Genomic DNA, 26,238 nt, shown 5'->3' on the forward strand with positions numbered 1-26,238 from the left:
TTTGCAACACAATGATATAAACGTTAGAGCACAATATGAAAGTTAAACGATAGACATTGAAGACATGAAAATGGGCTGCCTCATGTTTCTCACGTGCAGCATGATCGGCTATGCGATCGGCAACATTAAATGAATATCGGAAACAGCAGATCACATATTTGAGGTCCAAATCGGCCGATACAGATTGCGTGTCGATCGATCGGTGCACCCCTATCAGAGCCTCATTGTCCCAAGTTTAGATTTTTGTTTTGTGATTCTATTTTCCTTTCAGAAACAGAAATGAAAAATAGTTACACATCAAAATCAATCCACAGATGAAAAACGGAAAAAGGACTTGATTGTTATCTGCTGATGAAGCCTCTGTGTCGTCGTCCCCCCCCCCTTCAGAACTGGTCCACGGGCCGGTGTGACTTGAGTGGCGGGCCGGATTTGGCTCCCGGGATCCGGCCCGCCAGTTGAATAGGCTGCAATATGCCGTTATTTTCAAACTCTTTTGGCCGATTGTCGATAACAGATAAATGCACTTTTGTTTTGCATGTACTTTGTGTCTTTGTTGACATTATGTTCTGTGCTTTTCTGTGTGTGTTCAGGGCCTGTTGTCGTTCCTGTCGGCTCCTCTGATTGGTGCACTGTCAGATGTCTGGGGCAGGAAGTCCTTCCTCCTCCTGACCGTCTTCTTCACTTGCGCCCCGATCCCCCTCATGAGGATCAGCCCCTGGTAAGACACACCTGGGACACACCTGGCTTTGGGTATGTGTGTGTGTGGGGTAAGACACACCTGGGACACACCTGGCTTTGTGTGTGTGTGTGTGTGGGTATCAGATGCACAGCCAGAGCTTGTCAAAAATAAATACTCGTCTCATTGGCTCACGGAGCATGGGCGCCTGGCCAATCCTGGCGCTTAACTGCTGCGTAGGCGGGCACTGGGCGTGGTGGGTTCCATAATAACGCCTGGCACAGCCCAAAAACAGGCTCACCCGCAGATAATAGAGAGAAGCGGAGACAGAAGCAGCGCATCGAAGTGACGGCAAAACCGCTTTTATTCTTATGCAAAATCCCACACGCATGTAAACACAATGTAAACACACAACACGCATGTAAACACAATGTAAACGCACAACACACATGTAAACACAATGTAAACACACAACACACATGTAAACACAATGTAAACACATGTAAACACAATGTAAACACACAACACACATGTAAACACTATGTAAACGCACAACACACATGTAAACACAATGTAAACGCACAACACACATGTAAACACAATGTAAACACACAACACACATGTAAACACAATGTAAACACATGTAAACACAATGTAAACACACAACACACATGTAAACACTATGTAAACGCACAACACACATGTAAACACAATGTAAACACACAACACACATGTAAACACAATGTAAACACATGTAAACACAATGTAAACACACAACACACATGTAAACACTATGTAAACGCACAACACACATGTAAACACAATGTAAACACACAACACACATGTAAACACAATGTAAACACATGTAAACACAATGTAAACACAATGTAAACACACAACACACATGTAAACACTATGTAAACGCACAACACACATGTAAACACAATGTAAACACACAACACACATGTAAACACAATGTAAACACATGTAAACACAATGTAAACACACAACACACATGTAAACACTATGTAAACGCACAACACACATGTAAACACAATGTAAACACACAACACACATGTAAACACAATGTCAACACACATGTAAACACACAACACACATGTAAACACACAACACACATGTAAACACTATGTAAATGCACAACACACATGTAAACACAATGTAAACACACAACACACATGTAAACACACAACACACATGTAAACACTATGGGCAAATCTCCAGGTAAGAGAACCAGAAAAGAACGGCAAGAACGCCGTTAACTCTTGCAGGAGTTGATGACGTTCACTGTGCGTTCATGTATTTGCAAAAGGATTCACTCAGCTCACGTGTTTATATATATATATATTATATATATTCGCTCAGCTCACGCGTTCACCAAAATATGAGCTTGTTCAATGAACAGTGCTCAATTAGCGCGTTGATGCACAACACTGAATACTGCACATGTCTGAATGAGCTGCTGCTTACTGCTATGACCTTATTCAGGTTCAGGGCTGCTGATTACTGCTATGACCTTATTCAGGTTCAGGGCTGCTGCTTACTGCTATGACCTTATTCAGGTTCAGGGCTGCTGCTTACTGCTATGACCTTATTCAGGTTCAGGGCTGCTGCTTACTGCTATGACCTTATTCAGAGCATTTCTGAGCCTCTGGAGTCTCTCAGGCCACACAGAAAGCAGGCCGCAGCCTGGGTTAAGTCCAGGACGTTCTATGGTCTCTGTGCTGTTCAGCCTGGGTTAAGTCCAGGACGTTCTATGGTCTCTGTGCTGTTCAGCCTGGGTTAAGTCCAGGACGTTCTATGGTCTCTGTGCTGTTCAGCCTGGGTTAAGTCCAGGACGTTCTATGGTCTCTGTGCTGTTCAGCCTGGGTTAAGTCCAGGACGTTCTATGGTCTCTGTGCTGTTCAGCCTGGGTTAAGTCCAGGACGTTCTATGGTCTCTGTGCTGTTCAGCCTGGGTTAAGTCCAGGACGTTCTATGGTCTCTGTGCTGTTCAGCCTGGGTTAAGTCCAGGACGTTCTATGGTCTCTGTGCTGTTCAGCCTGGGTTAAGTCCAGGACGTTCTATGGTCTCTGTGCTGTTCAGCCTGGGTTAAGTCCAGGACGTTCTATGGTCTCTGTGCTGTTCAGCCTGGGTTAAGTCCAGGACGTTCTATGGTCTCTGTGCTGTTCAGCCTGGGTTAAGTCCAGGACGTTCTATGGTCTCTGTGCTGTTCAGCCTGGGTTAAGTCCAGGACGTTCTATGGTCTCTGTGCTGTTCAGCCTGGGTTAAGTCCAGGACGTTCTATGGTCTCTGTGCTGTTCAGCCTGGGTTAAGTCCAGGACGTTCTATGGTCTCTGTGCTGTTCAGCCTGGGTTAAGTCCAGGACGTTCTATGGTCTCTGTGCTGTTCAGCCTGGGTTAAGTCCAGGACGTTCTATGGTCTCTGTGCTGTTCAGCCTGGGTTAAGTTCATCCCAGACGTTCTGTGCTGTTCACGACACAGTGTGACTGGTCACATGCTGCTCATGTGAGGCAGAGAGCTGAGAAACAGACCTCACAGACCCCTAGCCGCCCAGCGCAGCCAGCAGCCATGTTACACAGAGTCTGCAAGTGTATGGAAAAAGACTGGGGTGTTTTCTAGGTCTTGAAAAGTTTGGAAATGACACAAAAATGTGAAGGAAAATATTGTTCTAATTTCCTAATGTGCATTTTCTGTTGTTTAGATGCCCGTGACATCATCTAAAATAATCTGGAGCTGAAAATCATCATCATCCGTGAATTGGATGTCATTTCAAATTTGATCAAACTTGATTTTTTGGAAAAAAGTGACAGCCCTACTTGAGACTTGGCATTAATGGCATGGACTTGATAATCTACATTTAGACTTTGGGCCTGACTTTGGGCTTGAGTGAATTTAACTTGCTCACAACCTCGGTCATCTAAACGTCGTCAGCTTGTGTTAGGTGTCTCTGACTCATACTGTTTCTCCCTCTGTCTCAGGTGGTATTTCGCACTGATCTCGGTCTCTGGGATCTTCGCTGTGACCTTCTCGGTGATCTTCGCCTACGTTGCCGACATCACAGAGGAGCATGAGCGGAGCACGGCCTACGGACTGGTAAAGGCAGCATTAACACTCGACATGTTGGATCATCATTTATATAGGAGCTGACCTCAACCTGACCTTGCAAGTCAGCTTGATTCGCAAGATGAGGGGGAGGGGAGGAAGTCGGTTGTGTTGTGAAAATGTTAAGACAAAGAAGAAACTACACGTTCCCGTTTTCAAGCCAATGCGAGCAATTGCACAATTGTTCCAAGTCTTCAGCTGTGAATTCAACTCGCCTGTTTCCATGAAGTCGCTCCGTTACATAGGCTGCTGCTGCTGTGTTTCTATCTCTCCTTAACCTAAGGTTAGGTTCAAAACGGAGCCCACACAAATCTAACGTTATCCGGCAGTAATTCTGTCCGTTTTCTGCCAGCCAGTCAAATTCAACACGCACACGTTGGTGTGTTGGTCAGGATCTGTAATGTTAACGTTATTTTTGTTTTGTGCCCGTTCAATATTGCTGCTAGTGATAGCCTACTGCTTCAGTCACCTGGCTCTGTGCTGTAGAAGTAGCCTATCCAAGACGTGTGCTGTACTGTTGTAAACGTCAACGTGCTTTGCAGCTAGAGCTGCCGAAAATAATCGATTCAGAGATGCATCGCGATGCTTAATAGGACGATTCTGAATCGATTAACAAATATCAAAAATCGATTATTTAATTTTTTTTTTTTTTTTTTTTTTTATAATCAAATAAAATAGAATGTAAGTACATGCAGTTGTTTATTTTAATTATGGATCATAATACAATGCAATTCCAAATGCACTTTTATTTTAAAAGTAGCCACACAGTGAGAAAAAAGAAAGTGAGAAAAAATAAATCATGTATTGCGGAAAAAGTGATGCATCGATTTAAGATGCACCGTATAATCGAATCGAATCGTAGACTTGTATAATCGAATCGTATCGAATCGTGAGATCAGTGAAGATGCACAGCTCTATTTGCAGCGGTGCTGCCAAACGCCATTGCAGCACTGCAACTTCATAAATAATTAATGAATCCCTAAAATCCCGCCGGTCAACGATGACGCCCATCACGTCCATCGTGATGTTTCACGGTGAAACGCGGTGAAACCATGGTGATGTTTCTGTTTGGTTGACATCGCCCAACCCTAGACTACACGGTATCTGCAGGGTCTTGAAAAGTATTAAAAGTTGATAAATCAATTTGAGGGAAATTAAGGCTCTTAAAAAGTTTTAAAAAGTCTTAATCACCATTTGAGAGGTATTACATCTTTTGTAGCTATGATGGTGTTAAATGGGCATATATCATCATATTGTTTCGGGGCTAGGGCTGCAACTAACAATTATTTTGATAATCGATTAATCTGTCGATTTATTTCTTCGATTAATCGGATAATAGCAAATGCATGGATTTTATTTTCAACAATTTTATTCAAATACAAAATGTTGTCCCAAATTGACAATATTGGTGCGCAGAAGTGCTGCTTGGCTGGACCAGAGATGTCTAAACAATAATGAAAATTCTAAATGAAGGAACAACCTAAATCACTACCTACCTGCCTACCTACTACTACTTGGGGTGGCTGTAGCTCAGGAGGTAGAGCGGGTCATCCACTAATCGCTTTGGATAAAAGAGGTCGGTGGTTCGATGCCCGCCTCCTCCAGTCTGCATGTCAAAGTGTCCTTGGGCAAGATACTGAACCCCAAATTGCTCCCGATGGTGTGCCAGCACCCTGCGTGGCAGCCTGCCGCCATCGGTGTGTGAATGGGTGAATGTACCTACTGATTGTAAAGTGCTTTGGATAAAAGCGCTATATAAATGCAGGCCATTTATAGGGCTGCAACAACTAATCGATAAGAATCGATAACGAATTGCATTATCGATTCATTGGTTTGCGATTTGTTGGGTCGCATAGCTATATAATTATATATTATAAAAGTTTATCGACGTTGTGTGTTGCGTTTCACTGTCGCGCGTCTGCCTATTTCCTGTGTCGCGGACTGACTATGTCACGTGTTGTCTCCATGGTGCCAACATGGCGGACGCGACGAAAACTTTTCAACTGGACTATTTAAAAAGTATGGGAGCGCTTCACATTTTGTCAAACGAAAAAGTGTGTTAGCTGCAAATATGTAAAATCATCTAGCTTGCATGGCACAGAGTGGACGCACCACAGGAATGAGGACAAAGGAAAACGTAACGTAACTAACGTTAGCCATGACTGGGGCTCAACAGCTGAGCAAGCTGGTCAACGTTGGCGCTACAAAATCTTTAAACGAGGAGGGCTTTAACTAAGTAAACGAGATTAGAGACATGTGCTTTGCGTTTTGAAGTGAGGAAACATTAGTTCAATGACGTTCATCATGTCAATTGGACAGTTTTTGTTTCATTGTGTTCAGACATATAGGTTTATTAGATGTTTTTTTACCTTGACAGTTGAGGAAACATTCATCTAACGGCAGGTAGTTTGTCTTGTTTAATGCTGTCTCTCTAGTGTTTTGATCCAGCTTGGTGTGTGTGTGCCGCACGCACGCGTTTTCTTTTTATAATGCCTCCGCCGGCGATAGCCAGGCCGGAGGCATTATGGATCCGGATTGTCCGTCCGTCCGTCCGATGTTCGTTCACGCGATATCTGAGGAACGCCTTGACGGAATTTCATCAAATTTGCCTCAAACATCAACTTAGACTCAAGGATGAACTGATTCGATTTTGGTGGTCAAAGGTCAAGGTCACTGTGACCTCTCGAATGCCATTTTCAAGCTTGTCAACGCGATATCTCAGGAATGTCTTGATGGAATTTCTTCCAATTTGCCTCAAATGGCGATTTGGACTCAAGAATGAACTAATGGCGGAGGCATATGGCCACGTTGCTCCTTTTATGGCATATTATTACAATACAACAATACTGGTGTTGACAGTAATAGAAGATGCCAAATCATTCAAAACAATAAGCATTTTCCTTTTAGGAGCATCGTGCGAGCGTGCAGCGCTGTCACATCAAGCTGGATCACAAGCAGCAGACATCGGCTATCAGATAAGGTTAAAGGAGACGTACTGCCTGCGCACTACATGAACGTTTCCTCACTTCAAAACTCAAAGCAAGCACATGTGTTTCTAATCTCCAGCAGGACGGTCACACGCTTCACAGAACAACAAGGGACAGAACAAGAGAGCATTGATGCTGCTTATCTCTCATTTATAATAACTACGTCTGTATTATGCAAATGCAGCCCACATATTTGATATAATAGGGTTTTGTGTATTGTGCCGTTTCCACACAGGCTGCTCTCCATGCAGCAGTAATGTGTGACACGCAGCGCGTCATGTGACCGCAGCGCGTCATGTGACTGCAGCGCGTCATGTGACCGCAGCATGTGACACCAGGCCTGAAGGCTTCACAGAGCGGTCTGTTTACTCCTTTCTAATTTTAAAGACTGAATTAGTCCATTTTCCATTTACCAACAATTGTTTTTTTTTGTTTTTGTTTTTCATTTTCTACCCCAATTATACTAGTCAAATTCCCCCCTGCTGTCCCGGCCGTTGCTCCAACACCTCTGCCGATCTGGGGAGAGTTGTAGACTAGCACATGCTTCCTCCGATACATGACAGCGAGGAGTTTCACTGGCAGGATGTGTAGTGCGTGGGAGGATCACGCTATTCCCCCCCAGTTCTCCTCCCCTCGAACAGGTGCAGCGACACATACCCTTAATCCGACTTGCCACCCACAGACATGGCCAGTTGTACCTGTACGGACGCCCGGCCAAGCCGGAAGTGACACGGGGGCTCGAACCAGCGACCCTCGTTCCGTGTTGGTAGGCAGGGGAATCAGCCGCTGTACTACCCAGACGCCCACAGTAACACTAGGTCAGGGATACTCAACTTGCTTTGCCCGGGGGCCACTTTCGTGAAATGATAGAAGGCCAGGGGCCAGTTAATAAACAATCAATATACATTTTTCTGTAGCGGATTGTAGGTTTTTGGGGTGTCAGCCGGAGTTTAGTCTGACAATGTTGTGCACACCGGATAGTTAGTTAGGTTAAGTACATACATACGTGCCTGGGTAGCAAGCAGACGGTGGTATTTGACAATTTAGCAGCTAAATCATAATTATTGAAAGATATTCCATATTCCAGACTGAAATGCTATAACAGAAGTGGAGTATTGGCCAGAATGACATGAACATTTGTACACTTATTCAGCGGATATCTTGCATGTTGCGTTCAGGTGCACTGTAAAAAAAAAAAAAAAAAAAATTTTTTTTTTTTTTTTTTTTTTTTGCAATTCCATCGCGGTCCACACAGGGGGCGCCCGCGGGCCACACGCCAGTTGAGTATCACTGCACTAGGTGTCCCCACGATACCATATTATCACCATACTTCATTCACAATACATTATTGCAATTTTAAAAAAAAATGTGCAAATTATGTCCCCACAGGAAAAAAAAACTAATATGTTTTATCAAATAAGATACATTTTCAGCTTCCATTCATAAATGTTGCGTACACCTGGTGATTTATATAATAACATATTGCGACACCTGGCATCCGTGCGATACATTACACCCTCCTGCTTTGTGTGTGTTCCCAGGTGTCGGCGACCTTCGCGGCCAGCCTGGTGACCAGCCCGGCCATCGGGGCGTACCTGTCGTCCAGGTACGGCGACAGCCTGGTGGTGCTGGTTGCCACGGTGATCGCGGTGGCGGACATCGCATTTGTGTTCTTCGTCGTCCCCGAGTCGCTGCCCGACAAGATGAGGCTGACCTCCTGGGGCTTCCCCATCTCCTGGGAGCAGGCAGACCCCTTCGCTGTGAGTACACACACGCACACGCACGCACACGCACGCACGCACACACACATGCACACGCACACACACACACACACACAGGCTTAAAGTCCCCCTCCAGTGTATTTTGTCATTGTTCAGATATTTCATGTTTCTGACCATGTTGATTAGCCACACTGTTCGCCACACATTTTTTGACAAATAACCTACTTTTGTTCATAGTTCAAAAAAATAAGCTATATGCTAAATAGGGATGAAACGATAACCGGGTTTAATGATAACCGTGATAAAATTCCTTATATAACCATATGCTTTAAAAACATGGTAAGTAGTACTGTCCATCATCAATCAAAGATTGGCAACCGTCTCCCAGGTGCAGACGCGCAGCCTTGGGGAAATGATTTCAGTGAGCGTATCCAGTCCTTTTTGGCTCTGAGTTTTCAATATAAAACTTGGTGAAATGATTTCTGTAAGTGTCTTAGTACTTTCTGAACATTTTCAGCACATTTTTTAACAATACAGTGATGATACTGACAACCGTGATAATTTTGGTCACTATAATCGCGATATGAAATTTTCACATCGTTTCATCTCTAATGCTAAAATGGAATCACGAGGTATGACTCAATGGAACGCTATAGTGATACGTCACGTCAATTTGATTCTGACTGAGGACGAGCTAGCATGTAAACTAGAGCTGTCACGATTCCTCGAGTACCTCGAATAACTCGAATAATTAAATTGATCGAGGCCAAAATGATTCGCCTCGACACGCATCTGAGTAATAGAAGAGAGTGGGTAAAATAGAAATTCCGACGGAACCTTAAGGCAACACGCGAGAGCGCGTTACGTCAGAACGTCACTACCTGAAAACATCAACAAACGGGTCCACCCGAAAATGTGGCTACACTTTCCCAAGATAGACTCAGACAACACTGGTTGCAACATTTGTGATGTGAATTGCAAAGCTGGCCAGGGAAACACCTCAAACTTGAGGAAGCATGGTCAAACACAAGATATATTTCCAGTAGCTAAATGCTGAAGACTGTAACGTATTACTAGATTATCTAGTAGATAGGCTGAGGGTGAATGAAGCAGGCAGCGCACCGCAGGTAACGTTAGCAGCACCTCCACAGCTGTAACGTTGAGAGAGGCATCGACTACAACATCAGGTAACGTTATTTAATTAGCTAGCGTCAGCTGGATAAGTTGTTTCACTGCCGTTGTAGTTGTTAGATAACGGGGCTTTTCACTGTCTTCACAACGACTGCAAAACAGAGATCGTTAACGCGTTAACGCTAACGTTGCTGCAGTAATTGTCAAGGGTTTAACAGAACGTATTTCCTCAGCCTGTATAGTAGCTATCAACATGAAATAAAAAGCATTTGACAGCTTAAACCCGTGGCTTTTTATTTGGAAGGGTTACATTTGCCGTAATCTTTATTAACATTTCTTAAAATGCATTAGAATCTTTTTATTTTTATGGGTTAAAGATCTTTTTTTTTTATTAACATTAGAGCAAATATAATACGAAAAGCCAAAGGGTTAAGCTCTCAAATGCTTTTTATTTTATGTTTCTATGTACTACAGAGCCTGAGATATGAAGGCTTTAGTGAATACCAACCGCTCTCTCTGAGAAGTTTGGACCGTTTTCTGTGAGAAATACAAAGCTCAACCTATTAACGTTAGCGGCTAATTTAACAGCGTTTTGTGTGTGTGTGTGTGTGTGTGTGTGTGTGTGTGTGTGTGTGTGATCACACTAGCCTGTTGGTGTGTGAGAGAGAAAGAGAGAGAGTGTGTGTGAGAGAGAAAGAGTGTGTGTGTCATGCAGCTGTAAGGTAAATGAAGGATGTAAACTAGCTAGTAAGCCATTCATTCATATTATTTAACGGTTGCTGTACACTGGAAGAACTCAAACGTCAGGTTGAAAAGATGAATGGTGCCACTGCCAGTTCTATGCAATTTAAAAATAAAAATGTTGTTTTTTCTAAGAAAGAAACTAATGTAGTTGTTTATTTGAAGAGATTTATCTTATTTTTTGGTGTATATTTACGATAAGCCTTTGAAAACACAAAAAAGGGTTCTTATCCGATTACTCGATTAATCGATGGATTATTCGGTAGAATACTCGATTACTAAAAGAATCGATAGTTGCAGCTCTAATGTAAACTAGCCGTTTGCTACGTTAGCTAAGCCTTCTGCCTGCTGCTGTAACCACTTTGCCGGGCTCAAAACGCCACTGAATGACCAATTCAAGTTAACGGTTAACCAGTTCACGTCCGGCTCTTTCCATTAAGTGCATCAGCTTTGATATCTGTTGGCCGGTTGTTGAGAATAAAGCAATAATGCGGCTTATTCTCACCTAAACTAACGTTACGGAGGAAATGCTGTTTCCGGCGTAGCTTCCGTGGTAACGCAGAGTATTGAAGGCAAAGGACGAGCTTTTTTCCACAGGCCTTCAGGCCCCTTAGCTCCTTCGTATCCTTAGTGTTAGTGTATAGCGTAATGCACCGTTGAGTTCTTGAAAAGCACTATACAAGTCCCATGTATTATTATTATTATTAGTGTAAGTTCTTTGGCATAAATCAGATGACCTGCAACTATACAAATATATATATTAGAACATTTTGGCTGAGGATGCACTGGGGAAGGGAAACATGGCGGTCCACAGTAGGGCTGTGAATCTTCACTGGCCCCACGATTCCATTACGATTCATCGGTCTTCGATTCCACGATGCCTCACGATGCATCTGGATACAGCTCAAAGTATCACATCCTCAATTTTCTATATTATCACTGCACATGGCTACTTTTTCATCAATTAATACAAGCAGTCAGATAAATATCAACTACTTAGAAAGTGCCTTAAAATCTGAATCAACATATATCAACATAAATTTAAACATAAACGATTCAGCCATTATCTGTGAATGATTCGAGTCACACGTCCGCATCGCGATGCATCGATTAAGCGATTCATTTTGACACCCCGAGTCCATAGACTAAGGTTATGCCGTGGTCCCGACGCTTAGCAGCTAACAAACATGCTAACGCTAGCTGTTTGGAGACTGGCGTTAGCTGTGTAACATTACAGATGATGTGGTTAAATGACGTGTAATGATCGGTAGGATGCAGGAACCAAACATGCGGTTGAAGTCAGTCTCGCTCGCTCTCATTTTTTAAGTGCCCTAAACTTAAGTCCCCCTTAGATTACTTTTTAGCAGTGACATTAATTCTAGGGTTTATGAAATGTGCTACACAATTAAAATAAGCATAAGCAGGTGTACTCCAACCTTTGACCTTCTGTGTGCCCAAAACGCACTGCGGCTCCGGTGTGTGCTACTCAGAATATTTTCTCAAGGTCGGCAGGTCTGTTAACACCAAATGATAACTTCTATAAATTCTCCCTTGTGTGCTTCTTGTCTGTAAATAGTTAATTGGATCTTCAGTTATTTCAGTTGTGAAACGGGTCTTTTGTTTCAATCTAACTGGTGTTCAGCAGGTCTTTAAAGTCTTTTAATGTATTTGAAGGAACAGTTCACTCAAAAATGAAGATTCATTCATTGTCTACTAGGGATGTCACAATATATCGTCCCACGATATATCGCGGTATCAAAACGTGACAATATGTATCGTTGAGATGAAATCTCATATCGCGAGAAAAATAAGCTGAACATGGTGGCACTGATCTGCATCTGATTGCATGCTCGCCCTCCTTTTCATTGCTTTGTTTGAACAGACGAGGGACGCTACAGACACGGAGGAGGAAAATGGTGAAATTACTCAACTTAGCGTGGAGGATGCCCCCTCAACTTACAAATCGATCGCAAAAAAATATTGTTAAAATATCGTATCGTTATCGTGAACCCAATATCGTGTATCGTATCGTGAACTGAGTGTATCGTGACACCCGTATTATCTACTCACCCCCATGCCGATTAGTTTGTTTGTTGATTTGTTTTGTTTTGGGGTTTTTTGCAACACTGTTGCAAACTTCTCCCACACAATTGAAGTGGATGGTGACCCACTTTCAAATGTAAAAAAACACCAAAACATAAAAAGCCTCCATACTGCTCACCTGATGTAATCCAAGTCTCCACAAGCCCTGAGATTCAAAGTTGACTTGAAAAGACGTCATTTACACCCTGTCTTTAGCAGAGATCTGCACCGTACAACTCCATGGAGGTAACACGGCCTCGAACCTGCAACTCTCGTGTTGATAGGCTGTCCACACGTCTTTTCTTTTTTCTCCCATTGATGTGTGTGTGTGTGTGTCTGTGTCTGTGTGTGTGCAGTCTCTGCGTCGCGTGGGGAAAGACAGCACTGTGCTGCTGATCTGTGTCACCGTCTTCCTGTCCTACCTGCCCGAGGCCGGCCAGTACTCCAGCTTCTTCCTCTACCTCAAACAGGTACACACACACACCCACACACACACACACAGACTATACTATGGAGCGGTCCATAGCCACCACATGGAACCTGAGTCTTCAGTCTGTTAGATACCATGTTGAGCTGCCACTTATGAAACTCATGAAAACCCAACCAATCACATCGTCCCTCCTGTTCACGGAACTAATCTTTTTCTTTTTTTCTCGTAAATTGGGGCAATACCACCACTCACCCGGTATCAGACTGATCAAAATGAGTGAAAAAAGAATTTAACCCAAGCTTTCGGTCATAGACCAGGTTTATGACCAACAGCTTGCATTGAATATGATTTCTGCACAGATTGGTGTTGGATGTTTTTTGATCGGCCTCGTGAGCACAGGCGTCTGCCGATCATCTCAAAATGGCTTTAATGAGACTTGATGAGTCCGTCACTATTCCTTTCTGCTCAGTGATAACTGAGCAAACACGTTAACGTCCTTAACACGTCTCTGTCTTCCACAGGGCTTAAAGTTCTCCGTCGCTACGACGGATTTCCGTCTATTGGAGCCAGATATGAAATGTGAAAAATACCAAAATTAAAGCCCCTTTGTATATTTTCAATGTGTATTGTATTGAGTTTTGAATGAAAGCTTTTATTTTGAAAAATTCTGACCGGACGTCCAAATGATTCTCCTGCGCTGTGTTCAAGCCACAATAAGTCTGAAAATGTTTTGCTACGGTTTCCAGGTTGAACGTCATGTTTCCTTGCCTGTTTCAATGCACCACCATGTCCGCTGATAAATGTTTTGCTACGTTGTGCTACGTTTTCGGCCCGCTGAACGCGTCAACGCGACCCTGCAAAGCCACTCCTAATATGTAACGCTAAACAAAACACTGTTGCAGATCTGCCTCTCAGACGGCGTTAGTTCCTAACGTTAAATTATCCCTAATGACAGCATTGGACTGAAGAAGGTTGTTATTGTGAGAATTGGAGTTAATTTATTACTGCAAAGGTGGAGGGACTTTGAAAACATGCACGATGCAGAGTTGTCTTTCATTGGACAGGTAAAACTTGCTAACACACACACGCTCAAATGTTTGCTGCAGTAACGTTAACGTTATTATTTTCTCTGTATTTTACCCCCTGACTAGCGGCCACGCTAACGTTACTGAATGAGCTATAGGCACCTATCTGTAACGCAACATGATAACATTTACAAACTGTTGCTAGCGCAGTAACTAGTTGGTTACTAACCTTCTGGTTAGCATTAGATGTGTCAGCTGCTGCTAGTCTCGGGAGTTACTTGATAACAAGATGTTGATTTCATCTGTTACCTGACTCCATGATACTAGTTGTGTAATTCTGAAGGATGTTTTAGATGTAACCGTGTGCAGTGGGATGTTTCCTCTTCACTTGATGCTAAACTGTAACACTAGCATTAGGTGGTTAGCCTAGGCATGCTAGGTGTTGTCTGACAGTATTAATTGGTGTGTTTTCATAACAGTAGGCTACCAGACCATCAGCTCAGTGGGACAGGAGGGGTGAGAGGTTGGGTGGAGCTGAGCTGTGTGACTGGTGGAAGAGAACCTCCTTAGTTGGGACAATGTTGTTGTAGTTCCTGTGGCTGTTAGTTATTATTGTTATACTGATCCCTTAACCTACTTGTTTGACTCGATAAAAAAACTGCAAAAACTGCATCTATATATTAATTGTGATTTATTATAGCCAGTAATTTTCATATGTCACTGACACAACATAGCCTACTGATTCAGCCCAGAACACAATTCATGCATCATTAGGCCTACTGGATGTTTGGGAACTTGAGAGTGAAATGAGTGCGATGTGTACACACTGTCTGCCGTTTTTTATGCCTCCGGCCTGGCTATCGCCGGCGGAGGCATTATGGATCCGGGTTGTCCGTCCGTCCATACGTACGTCCGTCCGTACGGCTGTCCGTACGGCTGTCCGTCCGTCCGTACGATATTTGTTAACGCGATATCTGAGGAACGCCTGGACGGAATTTCATCAAATTTGCCTCAAACATCGACTTAGACTCAAGGATGATCTGATTAGATTTTGGTGGTCAAAGATCAAAGGTCAAGGTCACTGTGACCTCTCGAACGCCATTTTCAAGCTTGTTAACGCGATATCTCAGGAATGCCTTGACGGAATTTAATCTAACTTGTCTCAAACATCGACTTGGAGTCAAGGATGAACTGATTAGATTTTGGTGGTCTAAGGTCAAAGGTCAAGGTGAGCTCTCCAACGCCATTTTCAAGCTTGTTAACGCGATATCTCAGGAATGCCTTGACGGAATTTAATCAAACTTGTCTCAAACATCGACTTGGACTCAAGGATGAACTGATTACATTTTGGTGGTCAAAGTTCAAGGTCACTGTGACCTCACACACCCAATTTCCAAGCTCTGTAACGCAACATCACAGGAGCGCCTTGACGGAATCTCTTCCAATTTGCCTCAAATGGCGATTTGGACTCCAGAATGAACTAATGGCGGAGGCATAAGTCCGCGTTGCGGTCGTTCTAGTTTTACATGAAAACCCATGTGAACAGTGGGGGAAAAGAGGACACTCTAAAAAGCCCGAAATAGCTAAAATAGGCCTGGAAAAAAATTCAGTCAAAATATTTTTTTTTGCTTTAACCCCTCCGTCCAGCATCACTCACTGTAGGGTCGCTATTCTTTTCTCCTCAGTGAACACATCTCTGTCTTCTAGCATCACTGTAGGCTCACTCAGTGAACACATCTGTCTTCTAGCATCTCTGTAGGCTCACTCAGTGAACACGTGTGTCTTCTAGCATCTCTGTAGGCTCACTCAGTGAACACGTGTGTCTTCTAGCATCACTGTAGGCTCACTCAGTGAACACATGTGTCTTCTAGCATCACTGTAGGCTCACTCAGTGAACACATGTGTCTTCTAGCATCACTGTAGGCTCACTCAGTGAACACATCTGTCTTCTAGCATCACTGTAGACTCACTCAGTGAACACGTGTGTCTTCTAGCATCTCTGTAGGCTCACTCAGTGAACACGTGTGTCTTCTAGCATCACTGTAGGCTCACTCAGTGAACACGTGTGTCTTCTAGCATCACTGTAGGCTCACTCAGTGAACACATGTGTCTTCTAGCATCACTGTAGGCTCACTCAGTGAACACGTGTGTCTTCTAGCATCTCTGTAGGCTCACTCAGTGAACACGTGTGTCTTCTAGCATCACTGTAGGCTCACTCAGTGAACACGTGTGTCTTCTAGCATCACTGTAGGCTCACTCAGTGAACACATGTGTCTTCTAGCATCACTGTAGACTCACTCAGTGAACACATGTCTTCTAGCATCACTGTAGGCTCACTCAGTGAACACATGTCTTCTAGCATCACTGTAGGCTCACTCAGTGAACACATGTCTTCTAGCATCACTGTAGGCTCACTCAGTGAACACATGTCTTCTAGCATCACTGTAGACTCACTCAGTGAACACATCTGTCTTCTAGCATCTCTGTAGGCTCACTCAGTGAACACATGTCTTCTAGCATCACTGTAGACTCACTCAGTGAACACATCTGTCTTCTAGCATCACTGTAGGCTCACTCAGTGAACACATCTGTCTTCTAGCATCACTGTAGACTCACTCAGTGAACACATGTCTTCTAGCATCACTGTAGACTCACTCAGTGAACACATCTGTCTTCTAGCATCACTGTAGGCTCACTCAGTGAACACATCTGTCTTCTAGCATCACTGTAGACTCACTCAGTGAACACGTGTCTTCTACAGTAGCATCACTGTAGGCTCACTCAGTGAACACATGTGTCTTCTAGCATCACTGTAGGCTCACTCAGTGAACACATCTCTGTCTTCTAGCATCTCTGTAGGCTCACTCAGTGAACACATCTGTCTTCTAGCATCGCTGTAGGCTCACTCACTGAACACATGTGTCTTCTAGCATCACTGTAGGCTCACTCAGTGAACACATCTGTCTTCTAGCATCACTGTAGGCTCACTCAGTGAACACATGTGTCTTCTAGCATCACTGTAGGCTCACTTAGTGAACACATGTCTTCTAACATCACTGTAGGCTCACTCACTGAACACATGTGTCTTCTAGCATCACTGTAGGCTCACTCAGTGAACACATGTCTTCTAACATCACTGTAGGCTCACTCACTGAACACGTGTCTTCTAGCATCACTGTAGGCTCACGGGAACATTTGGTCATTTAGGAACTAAAGTTTCTATTTCTGTGATCAAACCGTCGGCCAAATCACCTCAAATAATAACCTTGACAGAGAAAAGTGAGCAGTAGCTCATTCAGCTTCTCTGTAGTGAGCAGTAGCTGTGCTCAGTTAGCTGTGTTCAGTAGCTGTGTTCAGTTAGCTGTGCTCAGTAGCTGTGCTCAGTTAGCTGTGTTCAGTAGCTGTGTTCAGTTAGCTGTGCTCAGTTAGCTGTGCTCAGTTAGCTGTGTTCAGTAGCTGTGTTCAGTTAGCTGTGCTCAGTTAGCTGTGCTCAGTTAGCTGTGCTCAGTAGCTGTGTTCAGTTAGCTGTGTTCAGTAGCTGTGTTCAGTTAGCTGTGTTCAGTAGCTGTGTTCAGTTAGCTGTGCTCAGTTAGCTGTGTTCAGTAGCTGTGTTCAGTAGCTGTGCTCAGTTAGCTGTGTTCAGTAGCTGTGCTCAGTTAGCTGTGTTCAGTAGCTGTGCTCAGTAGCTGTGCTCAGTTAGCTGTGTTCCGTAGCTGTGTTCAGTTAGCTGTGCTCAGTTAGCTGTGCTCAGTTAGCTGTGTTCAGTAGCTGTGCTCAGTAGCTGTGCTCAGTTAGCTGTGTTCAGTAGCTGTGCTCAGTTAGCTGTGCTCAGTTAGCTGTGCTCAGTAGCTGTGCTCAGTAGCTGTGTTCAGTAGCTGTGCTCAGTTAGCTGTGCTCAGTTAGCTGTGCTCAGTTAGCTGTGCTCAGTAGCTGTGCTCAGTTAGCTGTGTTCAGTAGCTGTGCTCAGTTAGCTGTGCTCAGTAGCTGTGCTCAGTAGCTGTGCTCAGTTAGCTGTGCTCAGTAGCTGTGCTCAGTTAGCTGTGCTCAGTTAGCTGTGCTCAGTAGCTGTGCTCAGTAGCTGTGCTCAGTAGCTGTGCTCAGTAGCTGTGCTCAGTTAGCTGTGCTCAGTAGCTGTGCTCAGTTAGCTGTGCTCAGTTAGCTGTGCTCAGTTAGCTGTGCTCAGTTAGCTGTGCTCAGTAGCTGTGCTCAGTTAGCTGTGCTCAGTTAGCTGTGCTCAGCTGATTCAGCTTCTCTGTGCTTCCCTCTGTTCCAGGTCATCCTGTTCACCCCTGCAGCCATCGCCGCTTTCATCGCCATGGTGGGGATCCTGTCTATAGTGGCTCAGGTACAGTGCTCCAGTCCTCTATAGAGATGTCACCTCCTCTCCTCCTTTCATCTCTTGTCTCCTCTGTCCTCTCCTCCTCCCCTCTCGTCTTGTCTCCTCTCCTGTCTATAGTGGCTCAGGTACAGTGCTCCAGTCCTCTATAGAGATGTCTCCTCCTCTCCTCTCCTCCTTTCATCTCTTGTCTCCTCTCCTCTGTCCTCTCCTCCTCCCCTCTCGTCTTGCCTCCTCTCCTGTCTATAGTGGCTCAGGTACAGTGCTCCAGTCCTGTTTTGTAATACAGCGACTTTTAATGGAGAATATGTCTGATAAAAAGTTGCAAATGGCCCCTGCCTGGTCTTTAGCTTGTGGAAGAACAAAGGAAGAGGCGTTGGTTAGAAACTGCACTAAACAGGTGATATCATGCATCAAGAGGCTCAAGGGGCTTTCCCAAAGTATCTGTTTTGGAATGATCAGGTGAGATGAAGTTGAATGATCAGGTGAGATGAAGTTTGAAAATGAGCAGAGCGTTCTGTCTCTCTTTCTCCTGCACTGACCAGCCAATCAGTGATCTCCAGACAATTGTCCAAGTCCCTCTGATCCGAGTCCCAAGCGAGTCTCAAGTCAATTGGTCCCGAGTCTCAAGCAAGTCCCAAGTCTTTCCTTTTGTCGGCAAGTCAAGTCAAGTCAAGTCACAATGTTATTTCAAGTCAAGTCTCGAGTCGAGTCATAGGTTATGTCAAGTCAAGTCGAGTCAAAGATTGTCAATTCAAGTCCCTCACAAGTCGAGTCGAGTCACAGGTTATGTCAAGTCGAGTCACAGGTTAGAAAAAATGACAAGGCACGTCCTCCAGTAAAATATAAAAAGCCTATAAGGTTATTAATCACGTGTGTGAATTTACACCGAGTGCACCAAGACTGACTTACCATGGTCGTAGCTGCGCCCGGTCTTTAGGCTGCGGACGTGCGCGTCCACGTGAATACGTACTTGTTGCCAAGCAACACACTTCTCTCAGACGAGCTCGAGACAGCTGACAGACAGCTCCAACTCAGCTCAAACTTATAGAGTTGTATTCAAAGCATAGAAACGTTCTCACAGCTCAATTTAACAGCGCCAACACAAGCAGTTTGATCACAAGTGCAATCAGTACTGAATGCGATGGCAGACTGTGCACTGCGGGCAGTTGACGAAGTCAGGAAGAAATGGAAAGATCTTCCGACGCATCAGCTTTTAAAAACCCGCCGACGAGCGGAGGTCCTGCGCCCAAAACGTCCATTTACGAGAGAAGATTCCGGCCGCATCACAGGACTGAACGACACTGACAGCACAGAGCTGTCAGTCCCGACAGCGCAGATCAAGATGAGACAGCTGTCAGTCAGTACGCCTTGGGTACGTAAAAGTTACACCCAGGCGCAGCACATACAGACTACATGGTGCACTAGTCATAAAATTAAGTTAGTCGTAACTTTGAGTTCTACATCGAAGTAGCGTTACACCTAGGTGTACGCCCAGCTGGTGCACTCGGCTGATCTTGTCACAAGTCCGAGTCGAGTTTCGAGTCATTTTCTTCCAAGTCCGAGTCGAGTTTCAAGTATTTACCTTCCAAGTCCGAGTCGAGTCGGAAGTCGTCAAATTTGCGACTCGAGTCCAATTGTCTGGTGATCTCTCTCACCAACGCCGATTCAGCATGTAGAAGCCAACGGCCCACTGACGGCTTGGTGGTTCTGGGGCTTTAGGCACAACAACATGGGGAAATAGGGCTCCATCTGTGTAATTTATAATAGAAATTTATTTTTTTCCTATCGCCGTTAACTCTGATGAAGAGGCTAAACTAGGGATGCACCGATATGAAAATTTTGGCCGATGCCGATAACCGATATTAACATTGCTGTTATGGCCGATAACCGATATTTACCGATGTCGATATGATCTGTATAAAACCACATTTTTATGATCATCACATTTTGTACATGTTACAAAAACACATGTTAACACTGAATTTGAAAAAGTTATGCATTTCTTTATTTGCAAAGCCTTTGGAAAAGCCCATAAATCATAGATTTACTGCATTATTTCATATCAATGTGAAGAATTTGGCTGATAATGATAACCGATATTAACATTGCAACATCTGACCGATACCGATATGACCGATATGTTAAAAAATGACTAACATCGGCCGATACCGATATGATTGCCGATATATCGTGCATCCCTAGGCTAAACACACAGGTGTATTTCCACTAACTGATGAAGAGGCTAAACACACAGAAAAGAAAGCCTCACGTCACGCTGTGAAGTCAGTCTTGTGTTGGTGTTGGTGCTGTGAAGTCAGTCTTGTGTAGAGCTGTGCATCTTCACTGATCTCACGATTCGATTATACAAGTCTACGATTCGATTCGATTCGATTATACGATGCATCTTAAATCGATGCATCACTTTTTCCGCAATACATGATTTATTTTTTCTCACTTTCTTTTTTCTCACTGTGTGGCTACTTTTAAAATAAAAGTGCATTTGGAATTGCATTGTATTATGATCCATAATTAAAATAAACAACTGCATGTACTTACATTCTATTTTATTTGATTATAATTTTTTTTTTTTTTTTTTTTTTTTTTAATAATCGATTTTTGATATTTGTTAATCGATTCAGAATCGTCCTATTAAGCATCGCGATGCATCTCTGAATCGATTATTTTCGGCAGCTCTAGTCTTGTGTTGGGCTGTGAAGTCAGTCTTGTGTTGGTGTTGGGCCGGAGGCTGGTGACTCCTCACATGAGATTCTGCTGCTGAGCCAAACTGCTGCCAACAAATCCAACTCCACACTGTAAAAAAACAACTGGTTGTATTCAAACAAAACAAATCTTACACATCATCATCATCTAATTTTTCTTTTATGAAAAATGTTTCTTTGTTGAAAAATCTATCGTATTGAAAAATGCCTATTGCCTATTTACCGGATTGCAATTTATATCCCGGTTGCAGCATTGAGCAAAAATAATCACAATCTCGCTATCTCCCTCCCTCTCTGTCTCTGTCCCTCTCTGTCTCTGTCTCTCTCCCTCTCTGTCTCTCTCTCTGTCCCTCTCTCTCTCTCCCTCTCTGTCTCTGTCTCTCTCCCTCTCTCTCTCTGTCCCTCTCTCTCTCTCCCTCTCTGTCTCTCTCTCTCTCTCTGTCTCTGTCTCTCTGTCTCTGTCTCTCTCTCTCTCCCTCTCTGTCTCTGTCTCTCTCTGTCTCTCTCTCTGTCTCTGTCTCAGACTGTGTTTCTCAGTGTCTTGATGAGGACCATCGGCAGTAAGAACACAGTGCTTCTGGGTCTGTGCTTCCAGCTCTTCCAGCTCACCTGGTACGGCTTCGGCTCCGAGCCATGGTGAGTGTGTGTGTGTGTGCGTGTGTGTGTGAGCCATGGTGAGTGTGTGTGTGTGTGTGTGTGAGCCATGGTGAGTGTGTGTGCGTGTGTGTGAGCCATGGTAGGTGTGTGCGTGCGTGCGTGCGTGCCATGGTGTGTGTTGTGCACATAACCAGCCTGGTTAAAACATCCGGATCCGGGACTCGGCGCTGTGCACTGTCATTTCAGTGCGCGGAAGTAACCAGTTCTTCAGCCAATCAGCGTTGGATCCAGATAGTCAAATCCACTATTATTTGGTACCCGTTCCTGATTGTCGGTACCAGGAGTATTGATAATGTTCTGGACGTTCGGTGCTGCTATCGTTTTTTTAATTTTTATTATTATTATTATTTTTTTTTTTACTGTCCCTAACGATGACGAAGTGGCACCAGGCATTTGATGTTGCGTGTTTACATTCCTGTCCTGTCACTACGCTTGCGGCAGGTTTAAAAGATTGAAAAGATCAGTATTTGGAAGAATAGAGAACAACGAACAGCAACTGTGTTCACCTTACCTGTTATGTTAGCTTGTAGCTAACGCTACATCCTGAACATCCATTCAGCAGAGAAAGTTGGTCCACAAACTCCACGTAACGTAATTCCACGTAACGTAACTCCATCGCGCTGGTTTGTTTAATAATCCTTTGAAAATGGGGGTGATTTATCCAGACTCCATGAAGAAAACATTTTGTAAATGAAAATATGCTCAAGTAAAGAGAACTTTGAGTGTTGAGTTTCATTGATGTGCGCAATGCATTCTGGGTGTTGTAGTATTAGTAGTAGAAGCCAGGAGAAGTGCCATTTCTGAAGCTTACAGTATGATTCCCCCTTAAAGTCGAACTGAACCTGTTCGTCACGTGCATAATGAGTCCGTTTCAGACTGAAAACATAGTTTGTCTAAGATGACAGGTTGAGAGGCGGGTCATAGTATCATGTCGATGATTTTATTTGACAATTCTGGGGACAGGATTGGGCTTTGGCCAATCCTGGCGTGTTCCGCCTCCAAATCGAGTGGGATTCAGTCGTGTTGTGGCGCTCCCCTCGGGAAGAGCCTTTTGACGGGAGGAGTGGAGCTCAGCGAGCCGCAGGCAGCCAGCTGCCTTCGTGTTGCCGAGCGGAGAGTGCAGCACGTCGGCCTGGAATCTCCGAAGTGCGACCCCTGACAACCAAGCTCTCGGATGCGCGCGCCATTATCGCTGCTGTAACGATACGATATCCCTGGAATGCGCATTTTAACGAGCCAGTTACATTTCTTTGCATTCTTAGAGATTATAGTTTTTGTTTTTTGTTCATGTTTCTAACAATTGGCCAAGTTAGTAGTTAGTTTATGGGATAGGAATTCTGCCAGATGACAGGCACTAGGCGCCATTTTCTACTTCATTTGGAAGAGAAAATTATCCTGAAATGAAGATTTGATTGACAGCTGCATGTCGTGATATGATTGGTTGAAATGGGGTAGAAATTTGATAGTACTAGGTGACGTCAGCAAACTGTACATTACTGTTATCAATGAAATCTTGAAAAATGAACTTTTGATGTGAAAAAGTGTGAAAAACTAAAGAAATTAGATTGTTGTGATTTTGTTTGTATACATTATTAAATAGGTGCACTGCATACCCAGGTATTTGAACTAAAAGAAAATAAGTCATTTTTGGGTTCAGCTCGACTTTAAAGCCCATGGCACACCAATCAAACATTCTCCAACAAACACCAACAAACACCAACAAACACCAACAGACAATGGACCCTTCTCACGGGGGCCATTTTGTGTCGAAAAGGCAGGGGAAACACAGGTGCAAGCAAAACACTAATGAGGGTTTCAAACTTCCATGATTGGAATTTGGAAACCCTCATTAGTGTTTTGCTTGCACCTGTGTTTATTCTGCCTTTTCGACACAAAATGGCCCCGATGAGAAGGGTCTATAGTCTGTGAATGTTGGCAGATGTTGGAGATTGTTTGAAAGCATGGCACACCGACCAAACATATTCAGCACAACAGTTGTTCTAATTTCAGCCAAATGGTGGCGGTAATGCAACAATAACTATGCCAACTGCCGTAAAACACCAAAGAAGAAGAAGCTGACCAAATATAACTTACGTGTTTACTTCGACTTACACTGCTGATGCTGACAATAGTGCTGCACGATTTGGGGGAAAGGTGCGATTAGCGATTTTTTTCAGTTTATTTATTTTGTAGTGACAGATGGCCTTAAACGCCACACTCACGTGACGCTTCTTGAGAGAGTGGTGAGGAAACGTGCATCTTTCTGCAGACTTTATCGAGGGACCATGAAGGCATCATGTGACAGGCAATGCTAGTTAAAGCCTGGAGGTGCTGCTGATGGCAGCTGCCTGCGACAGTGTTTTGTTATCAACCTTGTTAATCTCGCTATATTCTTCATCACAGCGGGTCATTACCCACTGTGCACTTAATCGTGCACTAGTTCTGCATAAGCACCTGCAGCTCTCTCCTTATTTTACTGACATTCTCACTGATCACACGGCTGTTTACATGCGTTTCTGAACGGCAAGCTAGTTATTAGCCTAGCTCGCTGTTAGCGATCATGGGTGTTCTCTCTCTCCCTCTCGGTAAGATGTAACTTTGCTGCGCATAACATTACTTATTTGCGGGAGTGCATGGGACAAGCCTCCCGCTAGTGTTGATGCCCAGTGTGATGGCACATGGCAGAGAAACGTGTGTTTGCTGCGTCGCGTGTAACATTAGTTTAGAGGAGGCTCTGACCAAACTGACCAGACAACCACGAACAGCGAACACCGAACAAGCACGGATTGAATATGTTGAATCCGGGCGAACATCACCGAACATCGCCGAACACGAACAGACAAGGACAGACAGCTATGGCACACCAAACGAACATTTGTCTTTGTTCGTGTTTGTTCGTGTTTGTTTGTGTTTGTTTGAGAATGTTTGTTTGGTGTGCCATGGGCCTAAGAGTGACATGGGGAAAACTACAGCTGTTTTTTCTGGTCAAAGGGCTCCAATAAAAAAATAATAATAATTGCATATTTCTACAACATAGGTGGCCTATAGGTTTAATAAATCATCATATTCACAGCGGTGAAATAAGCCTTCTCATGAATTTAACTTGTAATAAGTAATAACAAAATAACTGTTGAATCTATTCTTCCATCTATTTCTGCAATAACTGCACTTATGGCTGTTTAAACTCGACCAACGTTGACGTTACTGCTCCAGCCGCAGAGCTATTAGTCATTACTGTTTTGCCAGCAGCCCTCCTGATTGGCTGGTTATGATGTAAAATAACCTGATTGGCCCGTCCGCGTTGTAGAATGTGAAACCACGCACCGTCTGGCACCGTCTGGCAGAACCAAACCCAAATGTGAGTGAGTGCACGTGACCGGATGGTTTCACCTGACGATGACGGCACGATCATACAGTTTGTAGACGAGCACCAAGTAGGAACAACACAGGCAGTAATCATATTTTCAGATGGTGAACAAACTCCTTAAGAGTACAATTTTATTTTATGTGATTTTTATTTTTATAACCCATATGATCATGCGAGAAGCAGCCGGCCGGCCCACCGGTAATTTCACATGATCTAATCTGGCCCCCCATTCAAAAAAAAGTTTCCCCTGATCTAAGGCTTTTAAGTGGACCAAAAATGTACTACGGTCATATCACCGCCCTGTGACTGTCTGCCGGGGAGAGCCTTGCAGCTCTGTGGTTAGCTAGCACGCTGTGTGGTTAGCTAGCAAGCTGTGTGGTTAGCTAGCACGTTGTGTGGTTAGCTAGCACGCTGTGTGGTTAGCTAGCGTGCTGTGTGGTTAGCTAGCACGCTGTGTGGTTAGCTAGCACGCTGTGTGGTTAGCTAGCACACTGTGTGGATGGGAAATCTTTTGAAAACACAGGAGGCGGGGAAAAAATCTGTGTGGACAGTCAGGGGCACAAACGGGTCCGATTCCTGGCCGGTGTGCCCGAGTCCCAGCCGGCTCACACACACTCCGGTGTGGGAGCTGGTCCCGGGGACTGGGCACTTGGGTGGTGGGGAGTCCCACCACTGGCCCTGTGTGGCGGGCACACAGGGCAGGGCCGGTGTGCACTTGGCGCGGGCCAGAGTGCACACCGCAACCCCCTGTCACCCTGGTTCTCCGCCGGATTACCAGGGGCACAAACTGGACAAGAATGTGATTCTGGTTCAGTCACAATGAGCTGAAAATAAAACCTTTTTTTTAGAAACCAGTGTTTGTAAATATAGACGGTACATTTTGCTTGGTAGATAATAAACGGGGGAAGACTTAAATGTGATTATGCTCGTCACAGTTCCTTGTTGCTGCACTGCTTGAAGCCCCGCCCCCTGGTGACGGGTTGGAGTGTGAGCGCATAGTAACTGTGTGTGTGTGTGTGTGTGTGTGTGTGTGTGTAGGATGATATGGGCAGCAGGGACAGTAGCAGCCTTGTCCTCCATCACCTTCCCAGCAGTGTCTGCTCTGGTGTCAGGCCTCGCGTCACCTGACCAGCAAGGTGAGTCTGTGCACCCGTACCCACCCAGACCCCTTAATGTAAGACCTGTACCCACTAGGGGTGGGAATCACCAGATGCCCACGACGATACGATACTTGAGATAGT

The 26,238-nt window shown here is 44.3% G+C and overlaps 1 protein-coding gene across 1 annotated transcript in view; it reads left to right on the top strand.

The window, feature by feature from the left end:
- Positions 1-26,238, top strand: part of mfsd14bb (major facilitator superfamily domain containing 14Bb) — a 43,526-nt gene that overhangs the window by 13,286 nt on the left and 4,002 nt on the right. The window contains exons 4-10 of the mRNA XM_083644136.1: positions 591-718; positions 3,674-3,788; positions 8,326-8,544; positions 12,816-12,929; positions 18,188-18,259; positions 21,497-21,609; positions 26,036-26,133. Of these exons, the coding sequence (XP_083500262.1) occupies positions 591-718; positions 3,674-3,788; positions 8,326-8,544; positions 12,816-12,929; positions 18,188-18,259; positions 21,497-21,609; positions 26,036-26,133 (859 nt within the window). The remainder of the gene's footprint in view (positions 1-590; positions 719-3,673; positions 3,789-8,325; positions 8,545-12,815; positions 12,930-18,187; positions 18,260-21,496; positions 21,610-26,035; positions 26,134-26,238) is intronic.

Source organism: Poromitra crassiceps (genome assembly GCF_964638095.1).
Source record: "Poromitra crassiceps genome assembly, chromosome: 10".
Lineage (NCBI taxonomy): Eukaryota > Metazoa > Chordata > Actinopteri > Beryciformes > Melamphaidae > Poromitra > Poromitra crassiceps.